The sequence below is a fragment of the Ranitomeya imitator genome, chromosome 3 (assembly GCF_032444005.1).
Source record: "Ranitomeya imitator isolate aRanImi1 chromosome 3, aRanImi1.pri, whole genome shotgun sequence".
Lineage (NCBI taxonomy): Eukaryota > Metazoa > Chordata > Amphibia > Anura > Dendrobatidae > Ranitomeya > Ranitomeya imitator.
The window spans coordinates 299,742,520-299,760,288 of NC_091284.1; the positions used below are offsets into that span (position 1 = coordinate 299,742,520).

Below are 17,769 nucleotides of genomic sequence, written 5' to 3' on the forward strand. Positions count from 1 at the left end.
TAACTATTATTATAAAGTAAATTAAGATTGACAAGCTTAAGAAATAAAAATTGATGTTTTTGGCATAAAAATGGGCACTGTAGGCACTGTAGGTGTTTTCCTGTCCTCCACTCACTGCCGACTTTGATTCCCCATTGACTTGCATTGGGTTTCGTGTTTCATTCGATCCACGACTTTTCGCATTAATCGGCCGATTTCACCCGACCTGACTTTTGAGAAAGTCGGGTTTTGCGAAACCCGACTCGATCCTAAAAAAGTAAAAGTCGCTCAACCCTAGTCACAAAGTCTATTTTTATAGGGCCAGCAGTAGGCAGTTGTCATATTGCATATGCAATGTGTGGCAGGGCTGCCAAAAATTTACACGTACTCCAACAACCCATTCAATAGATGTCATAGATTACCACATGCAACCAAAGTTCCCAATATTGATTTGGTACTCCCATACTGTTTGCTTATGCATTGAAAGCAAGGCCCGCCCTGCCCCAAAGATACACGCCTCCATTAAGCTTTTGAACCCACGTACTGGATGGCCATATGAAAACCAAGTTCCCATTATTCATTTTGTACTCCCATACTGTTTGCTTATGCATTGAATGCAAGGTCTGCCCTGCCCCAAAGTTACACGCACCCCAATAAAACGTTGAACCCACGTACTGAATGGCCAAAGGAACACTAAGTTCCCATTATTAGTCATTTGGTACTCTCATAAAGTTTCCCATGAAGGCCTGCCCCAAATTTGCACGAACCCCAATCCCCCTTGCAATAAATGTGGACTATGGCCTCCAAATAATGTTTTGCCAATATAAAGGAGCGTGTCTCCTATACTTGGAATGGCCAAACATTAAAGGCCCCTTCACATTAAGCGATGCTGCAGCGATACCAACAACGATCCGGATCGCTGCAGCGTCGCTGTTTGGTCGCTGGAGAGCTGTCACACAGACAGCTCTCCAGCGACCAACAATGCCGGTAACCAGGGTAAACATCGGGTAACTAAGCGCAGGGCCGCGCTTAGTAACCCGATGTTTACCCTGGTTACCATCCTAAAAGTAAAAAAAACAAACACTACATACTTACCTACCGCTGTCTGTCCCCGGCGCTCTGCTTCTCTGCACTCCTCCTGTACTGTCTGTGAGCACAGCGGCCGGAAAGCAGAGCGGTGACGTCACCGCTCTGCTTTCCGGCTGACCGACGCTCACAGCCAGTGCACGAGGAGTGCAGAGCACAGTGCCGGGGGGCAGACAGCGGTAGGTAAGTATGTAGTGTTTGTTTTTTTTACTTTTAGGATGGTAACCAGGGTAAACATCGGGTTACTAAGCGCGGCCCTGCGCTTAGTTATCCGATGTTTACCCTGGTTACCAGTGAAGACATCGCTGGATCGGTGTCACACACGCCGATCCAGCGATGTCCACGGGAAATCCAGCGACTAAATAAAGTTCTGGACTTTGTTCAGCGACCAACGATCTCCCAGCAGGGGCCTGACCGTTGGTCGCTGTCACACATAACGATTTCATTAACGATATCGTTGCTACGTCACAAAATGCAACGATATCGTTAACAATATCGTTATGTGTGAAGGTACCTTAAGTGTATGTGCTGACAAACATTTCTTCCTGGGGGGTACACATTAACATAATGTGCATAGAGTTGACAGTCCTAAGGTCTTGGTCTGTCTCTAGAAGGATTTCTCTAAAAGGATAACAGAAAATATTACAGCATAAATATGCCTGAGCCAGAAGTGAACAGAAGGTAAGACTAACCACTGTTAATAAATGTACTAAATTTCTTTCCCTTTCCGCCACAGTTATTCTCATCATGCTGACATACACTCTAACTGTTTTGGCTCCCTTACTCCTCACTCTCCTTTGCTATCCTCAAACTCCAGCACCCCCTAACCAAGTAATATTCTCTCCTTCCCTCCTGCCTCCCCATCTGACCTCCTCTGCTGACCTGCTCCTCAACCTCAGATTTCTCCTAATAAAACACAAAACAAGCCGCCCACTCTCTTTCTCCCACCTGCTCTGTCTCTCTCTCTGCTTATCCTCACTCCTGGAGACATATCTCCCAATCCTGGGCCCCCACAGCTCATAGCTCCTATTACTACCCCCTCCTATCACTCCCAACCCAATTTAAACACCCGAAATCTTCCCCACCTCAAATCCGTGCCCATGACGCCCACCCCCCGGAACTCTCTCTCTGGATCACTATGGAATGCCCGTTCCATCTGCAATAAACTCCACGTGATTCATGATCTCTTTAAATCTTGTAATCCTTGCTTTCTGGGCATCACAGAAACATGGCTGACACCCTCTGACACAGCCTCCTGTTGTGAATTCTGCTCTTGGGTTCCCTCCGGTGGTTGTAAGTGGCACTTTTGTGAGTTCTGCTCTTGGGCTCCCTCCGGTGGTTTTAAGTGGAATGGCTGTTCCTTGGATTTAGTAATCTGCAGCTGCTTCCACTAATTGTCTTTCTGCTCAGCTTTTATTCCTGGCTCTTCCCTTCAGCCAGTGCCACTTGTCAATGTTTCCTGGCTGGATTCACATCTCTGCTTGGATTTCCCTGATTTCTTGACCAGTTCAGCAAAGATAAGTCCTGGCTTTGCTCATTTCAGTCCACATGTTGTGGACTTATTGTTCTGTGCATTCTATATTTTGTCCAGCTTGTCAGTATTGATTATTTCTGTTACCTGGAAGCTCTGGGAGACAGATTTACCCTCCACACCTTTAGTCAGGTGTGGAGATTTTTGTAAACTCTGTGTGGATTTTTTGTAGTTGTTATACTGACCCCACAGTATCCTTTCCTGTCCTATCTATCTAGCTAGTATGGCCTCCTATGCTAAAATCTGATTTCATTTCTGCGTATGTTATTTTCCCCTCCTCTCAACGTCAATATTTGTGGGGGGCTATCTTTCCTTTGGGGATTTTCTCTGAGGCAAGATAGGTTTCCTGTTTCCATCTTTTGGGGAAGTTAGATCTTAGGCTGTGCCGAGGGGTCTAGGGAGTGTCAGGTACCCCCCACGGCTATTTCTAGTTGCGCTGCTAGGTTCAGGGTTTGCAGTCAGTACAGATACCACCTCCTTCAGAGCTTGTCCCATGTTGTTCCTTAACCACCAGATCATAACAGCCTCCCCTGCTGCACTATGTTACAGTGACCTCCACTTCACCCGCACTCCTCGCCCTGGCAACAAACATGGTGGAGGAGTGGGCCTTCTCCTTTCTTCTTTAACCCAATCCCACCTCTACCCTCCCTTATCCTCCCCTCTTTGGAAGTCCACTCTGTCCACATCTACTCCCCCTACAACCTCCAAATGGCCATCATACACCGACCTCCGGGCCCGACCACTGCCTTTATTGACCAATTGTCCACCTGGCTCCTTCACTTTCTGTTTGCTGACATTCCCACCATCATCATGGGTGACTTCAACATCCCCATTGACACCCACCAGTCAGCAGCCTCCAAACTCCTGTCCCTTACTTCATCTTTTGGACTTACTCAGTGGTCCTCCTCAACCACCCACACAGACGGACACACATTAGACCTGGTCTTCACCCGTTTATACTCCTTATCTAACTTCACAACCTCCCCTCTCCCTCTATCTGACCACCATCTACTCACTTTCTCATCACTGTCCTCCTCACATGTCACCCATGTCCAGCACCATGCGCACCCACGCAGGAACCTCACACACCTAGACACCCACACACTCTCTGACTCTATCCTACCACTGTCCTCTATATCCTCACTCCACAACACAGACACTGCCACTGCTTTCTACAATGCCACTCTTGCATCAGCTATTGACATGGCCGCCCCTGTCATGCATAGCAGAGTGCGAAGAACCAATAGACAACCCTGGCACAATAACATCACTAAAAAGCTTCGGCAAGTATCCAGAATTGCAGAACGGCGTTGGAAGAAAACGCATTCACAAGATGATTTCACTGCACTCAAACAAGCAACACTGGCATTGAAATCAGCTCTCACCTCTGCTAAACAGGCCTACTTCACAACCCTTGTATCTACCTTATCCCACAACACCAAACAGTTGTTCAACACTTAACTCCCTCCTCCGCCCACCAGTGCCCCCTCTGAGTTCCCTAATCGTTGCCGAGGACTTTGCCACGCACTTCAAAAATAAGATATACCAAACAAGGCAAGTCTTTGTTGTCCAACCACCACAACCCCTTTGTATGTCAGACCAATGCCCAAACCCCATAACTTCACTCTCCAAAATCTCTGAAGGGGAGCTTGCTCATCTTCTCTCCAAATCATACCTCACCAATTGTGCACTTGACCCCATCCCATCCCACCTCCTCCCCAACCTCACTACCACACTAATCCCATCCCTAACCCATCTCTTCAACTTTTCACTAACTTCTGGTACCTTCCCTTCTGCCTTCAAACATGCCACAATCACACCTATCCTCAAAAAGCCATCCCTTGACCCAAGCACTATGTCCAGCTATCGCCCCCATATCTTTGCTCCCATTTGCTTCCAAACTCCTAGAGTAGCATGTCCATGCTGAACTTTCCTCTCACTTTGCATCTAACTCTCTCTTCGACAACCTACAATCTGGCTTCCGTCCCCACCATTTCACTGAGACTGCCCTGACCAAAATTACTAACGACTTACTTGCAGCCGAAGCTAACAGACAATGCTCTATACTCCTCCTCCTAGACCTGTCCTCTGCCTTCGATACAGTTGACCACTGCATCCTACTACAGATCCTCTCTTCCTTTGGGGTCAAAGACGTTGCCCTATCTTGGATCTCCTCATACCTTGCCAACCGCACATTTAGTGTTTCGTACTCCCATACTACCTCCTCTGTTGTGATCTCTGCTTTTGGGCTCCCTCCGGTGGGTGTAGGTGGTAATGCAGTTGTCCCTGGGCTGCAGTCCTGGACAGGTGTATTTGCTGATTGCAGTTCTGACTGGGGTATTTAGGTTTGCAGGACTCATTAGTCCTTTCCAGTTGTCAATGTTTCTTGGGAGGTGTTGGACCTCTGTCTGGCTTCTCCTGCTTAGCTGCCAATTCAGCAAAGATAAGTGTCTGTTTCTTCTTCTATGGCACACATGCTGTGTGCTTGTTTTTTGATTGTATTCCTGCTATGAGTGTAGGATTCTCTGGAGTTGCAGATATATGTTCCACGTCTTTAGTTAGATGGAGGAATTTTTGCATAATCGGCTGTGGATATTTTTGGAAGGGTTTTAATACTGACCGCACAGTACTCTGTCCTATCCTTTCCTATTTTAGCTAGAGTGGCCTCTTGTGCTAAATCCTGTTTTCTGCCTGTGTGTGTCTTTCCTCTCCTACTCGCAGCCAATATTTGTGGGGGGCTGCCGATCCTTTGGGGTTCTGCTCTGAGGCAAGGTAGAATTCCTATTTCCATCTATAGGGGTATTTAGTCCTCCAGCTGTGACGAGGTGTGTAGGGTTTGTTAGGTACACCCCACGGCTACTTCTAGTTGCGGTGTTAAGATCAGGATTTGCGGTCAGTACAGTTACCACCTACTTCAGTGAAAGTTTTCATGCTGCTCCAAGGTCACCGGATCATAACACTCCTCATCTCGCCCCCTCCCTGTTGGAGTCCCCCAAGGCTCTGTCCTAGGACCCTTACTCTTCTCAATCTATACACTCGGCCTGGGACAACACATAAAGTACTATGGCTTCCAGTACCATCTATATGCCGATGACACTCAGATCTACCTCTCTGGCCCAGATGTCACCTCTCTGCTCTCCAGAATCCCAGAATGTCTATCAGCCATATCCTCCTTCTTCTCCTCTCACTTCCTCAAGCTCAATGTGGACAAATCTGAACTCATCATCTTTCCTCCATCATGAATATCTTCCCTACCTGATCTATCTATCAAAATAAATGATATCACACTTCCCCTGTCCCCAAAATCCGCTGCCTCGGAGTAACCCTTGACTCTGCCCTGTCCTTCAAACCGCACATCCAAGCTCTCGCCACCTCCTGTCGCCTCCAGCTCAAAAATATTTCCAGAATCCGTCTTTTCCTCAACCGACACTCTACCAAAATGCTCGTGCATGCCCTAATCATCTCCCGCCTCGACTACTGCAACATACTCCTCTGTGGCCTACCATCTAACACTCTCGCACACCTCCAGTCCATCCTTAACTTTGCTGCCCGACTAATTAATCTCTCTCCTCATTACACTCCTGCTTCACCTCTTTGCAAATCCCTTCACTGGCTCCCAATTTCCCAGCTTATCCAGTTTAAATTACTAACACTGACCTACAAAGCCATCCATAACCTTTTTCCTCCGTATATTTCCACACTAATCTCTCAATATCTTCCCTCATGTAATCTCCGGTCCTTCCAAGACCTCCTCCTTTCCTCCACGCTTATTCGCTCCTCACTCAATCGCCTCCAAGACTTCTCCCGAATATCACCCATCCTCTGGAATTCAGTGCCCCAACACATCCGGTTATTCACTACTTTTGGATCCTTCAAAAGAAACCTGAAAACCCACCTCTTCAAGGAAGCTTACAGCCTATAGAGACCACACGGCCACCTCAATACCATTGGAGCTACTGCAACCCTCAACCTACTGTTTCCTTCCCCATAATCCTGTAGAATGTAAGCCCGCAAGGGCAGGGTCCTCTTCCTCTGTACCAGTCTGTCATTGTTAGTTTTGTTTATTGTAAGTGATATTTGTATTTTGATGTAACCCCTTCTCATGTACAGCACCATGGAACTAATGGTGCTATATAAATAAATAAATAAATAAATAATAATAAGGTGGGCATGACCAAGGAAAATGCTGGATGGGCCCAACTTAGTGACACGACGTTGGCAGTAACACCTCCCAAAACTGACGGGTCAGATATATGAGTGACCAGAGGAAAAGATGCGTCTGCCCAACTTACTGACCTGACGTCACCTGAAGTGTGCCACAATATGACTGGTAATGGTCTAGTAGTTAGTTAGTGATGTGTGTTGTGAATTCTGTTGTCGAGCTCCCTCCTGTGGTCGTGAATGGTACTTCGGTGAGTTCTGTCTATGGACTCCCTCTGGTGGCTGTGAGTGGAGCTGCTGCTTCTGAGGTTCCTTACACAGGTGACGTGGTGTATCCTGTGGTTGGCTGCTCTATTTAACTCCACTCAGATTGTTACTCCATGCCAGCTGTCAATGTTCCTGCATTTGTTCAGTTCGCTCTTGGATCTTTCTGATGACCTGTCTATTCCAGCAGAAGCTAAGTTCCTGCTAGTTATTATTTGTTCTTTGTTTCCTTGTCCAGCTGGATATCATGATTTTGTCTTGCTAGCTGGAAGCTCTGGGATGCAGAGTGACATCTCCGCACCGTTAGTTGGTGCGGAGGTCTTTTTGCACACTCTGCGTGGTCTTTTGTAGTTTTTTGTGCTGACCGCAAAGATACCTTTCCTATCCTCTGTCTGTTTAGTAAGTCTGGCCTCCCTTTGCTGAAATCTGTTTCATTTCTATGTATGTGACTTCATCTTAACTCACAGTCAATATATGTGGGGGCTTCCTTTACCTTTGGGGAATTTCTCTGAGGCAAGGTAGGCTTTATTTTCTATTTCTAGGGCTAGTTAGCTCTTAGGCTGTGAAGAGGCGTCCGGTGAGAGTCAGGAACGCTCCACGGCTATTTCTAGTGTGTGTGATAGGATTAGGGGTTGCGGTCAGCAGAGCTCCCACATCCCAGAGCTTGTCTTGTGTCAGTTTAACTATCAGGTCGTGCCGGGTGCTCCTACCACCAGGTCATAACAGATGTGGTAGATAAAACGTGTGGATCTGACACCCGGTTAGAAAGCAACTGAAAGGTTCACCATGTTTGGGGGTGTGACACAAACTCCGAGGGTGACTGTGACGTGTTGTTGACAGTAGCAACAGCTAGGTTGGAGTTGGATGATTGGCCAGTGGAGAGCGCTGGTGGAGCAAGAATCCACGTAGTTCATGAGGAGCTGGCCTGTGGTAGACCCACATCTGCGGTGGCAGAGTATGGTGAAGGCTCCATAGTGGCTGATGCGGAAGAGCTGGGGTACCCGGATACCCAAGAGAGGGTCTAAGATGCCATTGCTGAATCCCAGGTGAAGACCGAGGGTGCAGAGGTGGAGAAGGCCATCAAGGAAGTGGGGCCTGAAGCAGATGCCTCCTCAAGTGATGAGAGCTCAACCAGTCCAGAGGATAGAGGAAGCGAGCTGAAGAGGGTCCAGAAGACTGTGGATACCCGGTTGCAGCAAGAGGAGCTTCGGAGACAGGCTGCTGAGTGCCGAGTGGGTGCCTTGGAGAAAGAGGTGGCGGAGCTTAGAGGTCACCTGTCAACGTGGCAATCTGTGACCTCTACAAACAGTAAAAGGTCTTCTGCCAGAGGAGCCATAATTTATAGCCAGAACTATAAATATACTTAATTTTTATATCAGTGTTTTACACATAACTGCTATGGCATAATAATAATATAATAATAATAATTTTTATTTATATAGCGCCAACATATTCCGCAGCGCTTTACAAATTATAGAGGGGACTTGTACAGACAATAGACATTACAGCATAAAAGAAATACAGTTCAAAACAGATACCAGGAGGAGTGAGGGCCCTGCTCGCAAGCTTACAAACTATGGGGAAAAGGGGAGACACGAGAGGTGGATGGTAACAATTGCTTTAGTTATTCGGACCAGCTATAGTGTAAGGCTCGGGTGTTCATGTAAAGCTGCATGAACCAGTTAACTGCCTAAGTATGTAGCAGTACAGACACAAAGGGCTATTAACTGCATAAAGTGTATGAGAACATGATGCGAGGAACCTTTTTTTTTTTTTTATTATAAATAGGCCACACAGGGATCATTAGGTTAATGCATTGAGGCGGTAGGCCAGTCTGAACAAATGAGTTTTTAGGGCACGCTTAAAACTGTGGGGATTGGGGATTAATCGTATTAACCTAGGTAGTGCATTCCAAAGAATCGGCGCAGCACGTGTAAAGTCTTGGAGACGGGAGTGGGAGGTTCTGATTATTGAGGATGCTAACCTGAGGTCATTAGCGGAGCGGAGGGCATGGGTAGGGTGGTAGACTGATACCAGGGAGGAGATGTAGGGTGGTGCTGAGCCATGGAGTGCTTTGTGGATGAGGGTAGTAGTTTTGTACTGGATTCTGGAGTGGATGGGTAACCAGTGTAATGACTGGCACAGGGTATAGAGGCATCGGTGTAACGGTTGGTGAGGAATATGATCCTGGCTGCAGCATTCAGGACAGATTGGAGCGGGGAGAGTTTTGCAAGAGGGAGGCCGATTAGTAGAGAGTTACAATAGTCCAGACGAGAATGAATAAGTGAAACAGTAAGAGTTTTTGCAGAGTCGAAAGTAAGAAAAGGGCGAATTCTAGAAATGTTTTTGAGATGCAGGTAAGAAGAGCGAGCCAGTGATCGGATGTAGGGGGTGAATGAAAGGTCAGAATCAAGGATGACCCCAAGGCAGCGGGCATGTTGCTTTGGAGTAATGGTGGAACCGCACACGGAGATGGCAATGTCAGGCAAAGGTAGGTTAGTAGAGGGAGAGAACACGAGGAGTTCAGTTTTTGACAGGTTTAGTTTCAGATAGAGGGAGGACATGATGTTAGAGACAGCGGTAAGACAATCACTGGTGTTTTCTAAAAAGGTCGGTGTGATATCAGGAGCAGAAGTGTATAATTGGGTGTCGTCAGCATAGAGATGGTACTGGAAACCAAATCTACTGATTGTTTGTCCAATAGGGGCAGTATACAATGAGAAGAGTAGGGGGCCTAGGACTGATCCTTGAGGAACCCCAACAGTAAGGGGAAGGTGAGAGGAGGAGGAACCAGCAAAACATACAGTGAAGGATCGGTCAGAGAGATAGGAGGAGAACCAGGAGAGAACGGTGTCCTTGAGGCTGATGGAGCGGAGCATAGTGAGGAGGAGCTGATGATCCACAGTGTCGAATGCTGCAGAGAGATAAAAGAGAATTAGCATGGAGTAGTGACCATTAGATTTAGCTGTTAGTAGGTCATTAGAGACTTTAGTGAGGGCAGTTTCAGTAGAGTGTGAAGAGCGGAAGCCAGATTGAAGAGGGTCGAGAAGAGAGTTATCTGAGAGATAGCGGGTAAGACGGGAGTGGACCAGGCGTTCGAGGAGTTTAGAGATGAAGGGAAGATTAGAGACAGGTCTATAATTAGCGGCACAGTTTTGATCGAGGGATGTTTTTTAAGTAATGGATGTATGATGGCATGCTTAAATGAGGAGGGAAAAATACCGGAAGTGAGGGAAAGGTTGAATATTTTTGTTAGGTGAGAGGTGACAGCCGGGGAAAGGGACTGGAGGAGATGTGATGGAATGGGGTCACTGGTGCAAGTGGTCGGGCGAGAAGATGCAAGGAGCCTGCTTACTTCTTCTTCTGTAACTGCTTCAAAGTCAGAGAGTGAACTAGATGCAGTGGGGGAGGGAGGACAGTGCATGGTATGAAGAGATTGGGAGATGATTTCCTGTCGAATGTGGTCAATTTTTTCTTTGAAGTAATTGGCCAGATCGTCAGCACGGAGATCCGTGGTTGGGGCCTGCTCTCTTGGGTTGAGTAGGGACTGGAACGTGTCAAAGAGACGTTTAGGGTTATTGGACAGGGAGGTGATGAGGGTGTTGAAGTAGGTTTGTTTGGAGAGGTGAAGGGCAGAATTGTATGTCTTTAGCATGAACTTATAATGGATGAAATCTTCGGGTAGATTAGATTTTCTCCACAGACGTTCTGCGCACCTGGAGCACCGCTGCAGGAAACGTGTTTGCAGCGTGTGCCACGGTTGTTGCCGTCTGTGCCGAGTTGTTTTATGTATAGGAGGAGCAGCTTCATCCAGAGCACTTTGCAGGGTTTCATTGTAATGCTTCAATGCAGAATCAGGACATGAGATGGAGGAGATAGGGGCCAATGAGGACTGCAAGTTCTTCATAAGTTTCTGGGTGTTAATGGCCTGTATGTTTCTATAAGTGTGGAAAGTGGGGGTGACCTGAGCAGGATGGCAGTTCTTGATAGAGAATGAAAGAAGGTTGTGGTCAGAGAGCGGGAGAGGGGAGTTTGTGAAATCATCCACTGAGCAAAGTCGGGAGAAGACCAAGTCAAGGGAGTTTCCATCTTCATGTGTTGGAGAGTTAGTATGCTGCGAGAGGCCAAAAGAGGAGGATAGCGATAAAAGGTGAGAAGCAGATGGGGAGAGGGGAGAGGCAATGGGGATGTTGAAATCACCCATGATAAGGGTGGGGGTGTCACAGGAGAGAAAGTGTGGAAGCCAGGTGGCAAAGTGATCCAGGAACTGATGAGAGGGGCCGGGAGGATGATACACCACCGCCACTCGCATGGAGAAGGGGACGTAGAGTCTGACCACATGGACCTCAAAGGAAGGGAAGACAAGTGAGGGTACTTGGGGGATAACTTGGAAAGTACATTTGGGTGAAAGGAGCAGGCCAACGCCTCCACCTGCTCTGTTGTCTGATCTTGGGGTATGAGAAAAGTGTAGTCCACCATATGAAAGAGCAGCAGCAGCAGTGGTGTCTGACTGCTGGATCCAGGTTTCAGTAAGAGCCAGGAGATTAAGAGAATTAGAAAGGAAGAAGTCATGAATGAAAGGAGAGTTTATTACACACAGAGCGAGAATTCCAAAGGGCACAATTGAAAGAGACAGCAGGCATGCAGGGAATATTAATAAGGTTAGAGGGGTTTCTGGGTGTAGCAATTGGGAGGTTTGACTGGCTATAACATGGGGGGCCGGGGTTTGGAGATATGTCTCCAGCGACTAGGAGAAGGAGGATCGAAAGAGTGAGCAGATGGTTAAGTGATTTGTGAGAGCATCTCTTGTGTTGGATGGTGGGACTGAATGGATCTGTGCTGTTAAGCAATGTGAATAGAGGATGAGTGCTATACATAGGAGAGGCAAGGACAGAGGGGCCGATATGGATGGAGTGTAGAGAGTTAATGCGAGGGCGGTGAATGTGAGTGAATGCAGCAGCCAGAATATAGATTATACAAATAAATATGGTGAGTATTTGTGCTGTTTCAAGTGAATATTGATTAGATTTAGATTGTCTTACCTGTCTCCTGCCCTGTCTAACTGCCATGTTATAACTGCCGAGTACTTAGAAAAAAAAGTACTTTGAATAAAAAATACACGAATAACAGTGCACGAATGCATCCCCAAGCTAAATCTACATTTATAGAAGGCTAGCCCTTAGATCTCCCTTTTTTTTTTTTTTTTTTTGGGTTAAAGCCCGTTAGCAATCAATCTAACTCAGTTGAGACAACAGGACACAATAAATGTAGTGATCAGATAAACAAATGTCCAGGTCTACATGGATCATAAACCACTTTGAAACAGTTATGTGATCTCTCTGAGTAAGGACATGCAAAAGTGAGTTAAATATCTATAAACACAAACAAAGGCATAATAGGATGACTAACATATATAGATACATGCAGGATTCAATGCCGAAGATAGAATGACTCAGATACCATCCAAGCTGCTTGCTGTCAGGGACTGGAGCAATAGACATGCAGGATATTTCAGCTCAGAGAATGAATGATATGTTTACCATCCAAGCTGCTTGCTGTCAGGGACTGGAGCAATAGACATGCAGGATATTTCAGCTCAGAGAATGAATGATATGTTTACCATCCAAGCTGCTTGCTTGCATAATATTGTGTTGCATGTATGGTTATCTGGGCGGGGCTCTATATCACTGCATGATATGCACTTATTTTACACCCATTAGAGCCTTGCTTGGCTATCTGTTACATTGCCCCTACTGCTTATAATGGGCCGAAGCTATATTTATAATTATATCAATATCTAACTGATATATAACTATTGTAAAAGTTTTGTTATTGGCTTGCTGTGTGCACATTACTATATACTGTATATCCTGAAACCTTATCATATCTTACGTGTTTTTAAAAAAATATTTGTTTAAATAAATGTATACTTTTTTCTATATACGGTGATTTGAGTTACTCCAATGCTTTGCTCCTGATTTCTGTGGCAGATGTCTTGTTGGAAGTGTCTGAGGTAAACCAGAAGCCATCTGTCCGTGAAGAAAATGAGACCTCGCTCTTCAAGTGCGTGATGGAGGTATCCGAGGACATGCGGGGTGCATGTACCAGTGATGGTGTGCGTGAGGTCTTCAAAAAGGCAATAGAGGCATGTAGAGTGTACTGCGCCCCAGAGACTCAGCAGTTGGTCATACTGTCAACTAGGGGACGTGGTAGTATGCGTCCTTTAAATCTAGTACTACCATGAAACAACTCGAAAACAACATTTTGACCAATGTTTTTATTGTTTTCATTTTGAATGGTTCCACTATCAGGTGTTTGTTTAGGTTTTTTAAATTGATAATTGTCCTGAAAGACCTGTCTGGTTTCTTCCTGAGAAAAACCGGAGAGTAGAACCCTTTCCCTTTTTCTTGGGGAGGGACTTTCAGAAGAACCCCTTTGTTTAGCAATATTGTGACTTCCTGTTCCAGAGCTATTCGCTCCTGCGGAGAAGATCTCTGAGATGTTATCTGTTATGACCTGGTGGTTAGGAGCACCCGACCTGATAGTTAAACTCATACAGGACAAGCTCTGGGATGTGGGAGCTCTGCTGACCGCAAGCCCTAATCCTATTGCACACACTAGAAATAGCCGTGGAGCGCTCCTGACGCTCCCTATGCGCCTCGTCACAGCCTAAGGACTAGCTAGCCCTAGAGATAGAAAATAAAGCCTACCTTGCCTCAGAGAAATTCCCCAAAGGAATAGGCAGCCCCCCCACATATAATGACTGTGAGATAAGATGAAAACACAAACACAGAGATGAAATAGATTTAGCAAAGAGAGGCCCGACTTACTGAACAGACAGAGGATAGGAAAGGTCACTTTGCGGTCAGCACAAAAACCTACAAAAAGCCACGCAGAGTGAGCAGGAAAAAAACCTTCCGCACCGACTCACGGTGCGGAGGCGCCCCCTCTGCGTCCCAGAGCTTCCAGCAAGCAAGGCAATATTCACAATAGCAAGCTGGACAGAAAAAATAGCGAACAGGAAAATAGCAAAGAGGAACTTAGCTTCTGCTGGAGTAAACAGGTAACAGAACGATCCAGGAGCGAACAAGACCAATAGTACAACATTGACAGCTGGCATGGGGCAAAGATCTAAGTGGAGTTAAATAGAGCAGCCCACTAACGACTTAGTCTCGTCACCTGTGGAAGGAAACTCAGAAACACCCACAGCCACCAGAGGAAGTCCATGGACAGAACCAGCCGAAGTACCATTCATGACCACAGGAGGGAGCCCGACAACAGAATTCACAACAGTACCCCCCCCTTGAGGAGGGGTCACCGAACCCTCACCAGAACCCCCAGGCCGACCAGGATGAGCCAAATGAAAGGCACGAACCAGATCGACCGCATGAACATCAGAGGCAAAAACCCAGGAATTATCTTCCTGACCATAACCCTTCCACTTGACCAGGTACTGGAGTTTCCGTCTCGAAACACGAGAATCCAAAATCTTCTCCACCACATACTCCAACTCCCCCTCGACCAACACCAGGGCAGGAGGATCAACGGATGGAACCACAGGCGCCACGTATCTCTGCAATAACGACCTATGGAACACATTATGGATGGAAGCTGGAAGGGCCAAACGAAATGACACAGGATTGATAACCTCAGAAATCTTATACGGACCAATGAAACGAGGCTTAAACTTAGGAGAGGAAACCTTCATAGGAACATAACGAGACGACAACCAAACCAAATCCCCAACACGAAGTCGGGGACCCACACAGCGCCGGCGGTTAGCAAAACGTTGAGCCTTCTCCTGGGACAATGTCAAATTGTCCACCGCATGAGTCCAAATCTGCTGCAACCTATCCACCACAGTATCTACACCAGGACAGTCCGAAGACTCAACCTGCCCTGAAGAGAAACGAGGATGGAAACCAGAATTGCAGAAAAACGGCGAAACCAAAGTAGCCGAGCTGGCCCGATTATTAAGGGCGAACTCAGCCAACTGCAAAAAGGACACCCAATCATCCTGATCAGCAGAAACAAAGCATCTCAGATATGTTTCCAAAGTCTGATTAGTTCTTTCGGTTTGGCCATTTGTCTGAGGATGGAAAGCCGAGGAAAAAGACAAATCAATGCCCATCCTAGCACAAAAGGATCGCCAAAACCTCGAAACAAACTGGGAACCTCTGTCCGAAATGATGTTCTCCGGGATACCATGTAAACGAACCACATGCTGGAAAAATAATGGCACCAAATTAGAGGAGGAAGGCAATTTAGACAAGGGTACCAAATGGACCATTTTAGAAAAGCGATCATAAACCACCCAAATGACCGACATCTTTTGAGAGACAGGGAGATCCGAAATAAAATCCATAGAAATATGCGTCCAGGGCCTCTTCGGGACCGGCAAGGGCAAAAGCAACCCACTGGCACGAGAACAGCAGGGCTTAGCCCGAGCACAAGTCCCACAGGACTGCACAAAAGAACGCACATCCCGTGACAAAGACGGCCACAAAAAGGATCTAGCCACCAAATCTCTGGTACCAAAGATTCCAGGATGCCCAGCCAACACCGAACAATGAACCTCAGAGATAACTCTATTAGTCCATTTATCAGGGACAAACAGTTTCTCCGCTGGGCAACGGTCAGGTCTATCAGCCTGAAATTTTTGCAGCACCCGCCGCAAATCAGGGGAGATGGCAGACAAAATTACCCCCTCCTTGAGAATAGCCGCCGGTTTAGGAACACCCGGAGAGTCAGGCACAAAACTCCTTGACAGGGCATCAGCCTTCACATTCTTAGAGCCCGGAAGGTACAAAACCACAAAATTATAATGGGAGAAAAATAACGACCATTGAGCCTGTCTCGGATTCAACCGTTTGGCAGACTCAAGATAAGTCAAATTCTTGTGATCTGTCAAGACAACCACGCGATGCTTGGCTCCTTCAAGCCAATGATGCCACTCCTCAAATGCCCACTTCATGGCCAACAACGCTCAATTACCAACATCATAATTACGCTCAGCAGGCGAAAACTTTTTAGAAAAGAAAGCACATGGCTTCATCACCGAGCCATCAGAACTTCTTTGCGACAAAACAGCCCCTGCTCCAATCTCAGAAGCATCAACCTCAACCTGAAACGGGAGCGAAACATCTGGCTGGTACAACACAGGGGCAGAAGAAAAACGACGCTTCAACTCCTGAAAAGCCTCCACAGCTGCAGAAGACTAATTGACCACATCAGCACCCTTCTTGGTCAAATCATTCAACGGTTTAGCAACACTAGAAAAATTAGCGATGAAGCGCCGATAAAAATTAGCAAAGCCCAGGAACTTTTGCAGGCTCTTCACAGATGTCGGCTGAGTCCAATCGTAAATGGCCTGGACTTTAACAGGGTCCATCTCGATAGTAGAAGGGGAAAAAATGAACCCCAAAAATGAAACCTTCTGAACTCCAAAGAGACACTTTGACCCCTTCACAAACAAGGAATTCGCACGAAGGACCTGGAACACCATTCTGACCTGCTTCACATGAGACTCCCAATCATCCGAAAAGACCAAAATATCATCCAAATACACAATCAGGAATTTATCCAGGTACTCTCGGAAGATGTCATGCATAAAGGACTGAAATACTGATGGAGCATTGGAAAGCCCGAATGGCATAACCAGGTACTCAAAATGGCCCTCGGGCGTATTAAATGCTGTTTTCCATTCATCGCCCTGTTTAATACGCACAAGATTATACGCCCCTCGAAGATCTATCTTGGTGAACCAACTAGCCCCTTTAATACGAGCAAACAAATCAGACAGCAACGGCAAAGGATACTGAAATTTGACTGTAAATTTATTAAGAAGGCGGTAATCAATTCAAGGTCTCAAAGAACCATCCTTCTTGGCCACAAAAAAGAACCCTGCTCCTAACGGTGATGATGACGGGCGAATATGGCCTTTCTCCAAGGATTCCTTTATATAACTCCGCATAGCGGCGTGTTCTGGCACAGATAAATTGAACAATCGGCCCTTAGGAAACTTACTACCAGGAATCAAATTAATTGCACAATCGCAATCCCTATGAGGAGGTAGGGCACTGGCTTTTGGCTCATCAAATACATCCCGATAATCCGACAAAAACTCTGGAACTTCAGAAGGAGTGGAAGACGAAATTGACAAAAAAGGAACATCACCATGTACCCCCTGGCAACCCCAGCTGGACACAGACATAGATTTCCAGTCCAATACTGGATTATGAACCTGTAGCCATGGCAACCCCAAAACGACCACATCATGCAGATTATGCAACAACAAAAAGCGAATATCCTCCTGATGTGCGGGAGCCATGCACATGGTCAATTGGGTCCAGTACTGAGGCTTATTCTTGGCCAAAGGCGTAGCATCAATTCCTCTCAATGGAATAGGATACTGCAAGGGCTCCAAGAAAAAACCACAGCGCCTAGCATACTCCAAGTCCATCAAATTCAGGGCAGCGCCTGAATCCACAAATGCCATAACAGAATAGGATGACAATGAGCAAATCAGAGTAACAGACAATAGAAATTTAGACTGTACCGTACCAATGGTGGCAGACCTAGCGAACCGCTTAGTGCGCTTAGGACAATCGGAGATAGCATGAGTGGAATCACCACAGTAAAAACATAGCCCATTCCGACGTCTGTGTTCTTGCCATTCAGCTCTGGTCAAAGTCCTATCACATTGCATAGGCTCAGGCCCATGCTCAGATAGTACCGCCAAATGGTGC

The 17,769-nt window shown here is 46.5% G+C and overlaps 1 protein-coding gene across 11 annotated transcripts in view; it reads right to left on the bottom strand.

Moving 5' to 3' along the window:
• Positions 1-17,769, bottom strand: part of SPDEF (SAM pointed domain containing ETS transcription factor) — a 1,047,406-nt gene that overhangs the window by 809,579 nt on the left and 220,058 nt on the right. For 3 of the 11 annotated variants that reach the window (XM_069756550.1, XM_069756551.1, XM_069756549.1), the window contains exon 3: positions 8,460-9,935. The exons of the other annotated variants lie outside the window; for them this stretch is intronic. In XM_069756550.1, the coding sequence (XP_069612651.1) occupies positions 9,001-9,935 (935 nt within the window). In that variant the 3' untranslated portion in view covers positions 8,460-9,000. Of the gene's footprint in view, positions 1-8,459; positions 9,936-17,769 lie in introns of those variants that run through there. 11 annotated transcript variants of the gene reach the window in all.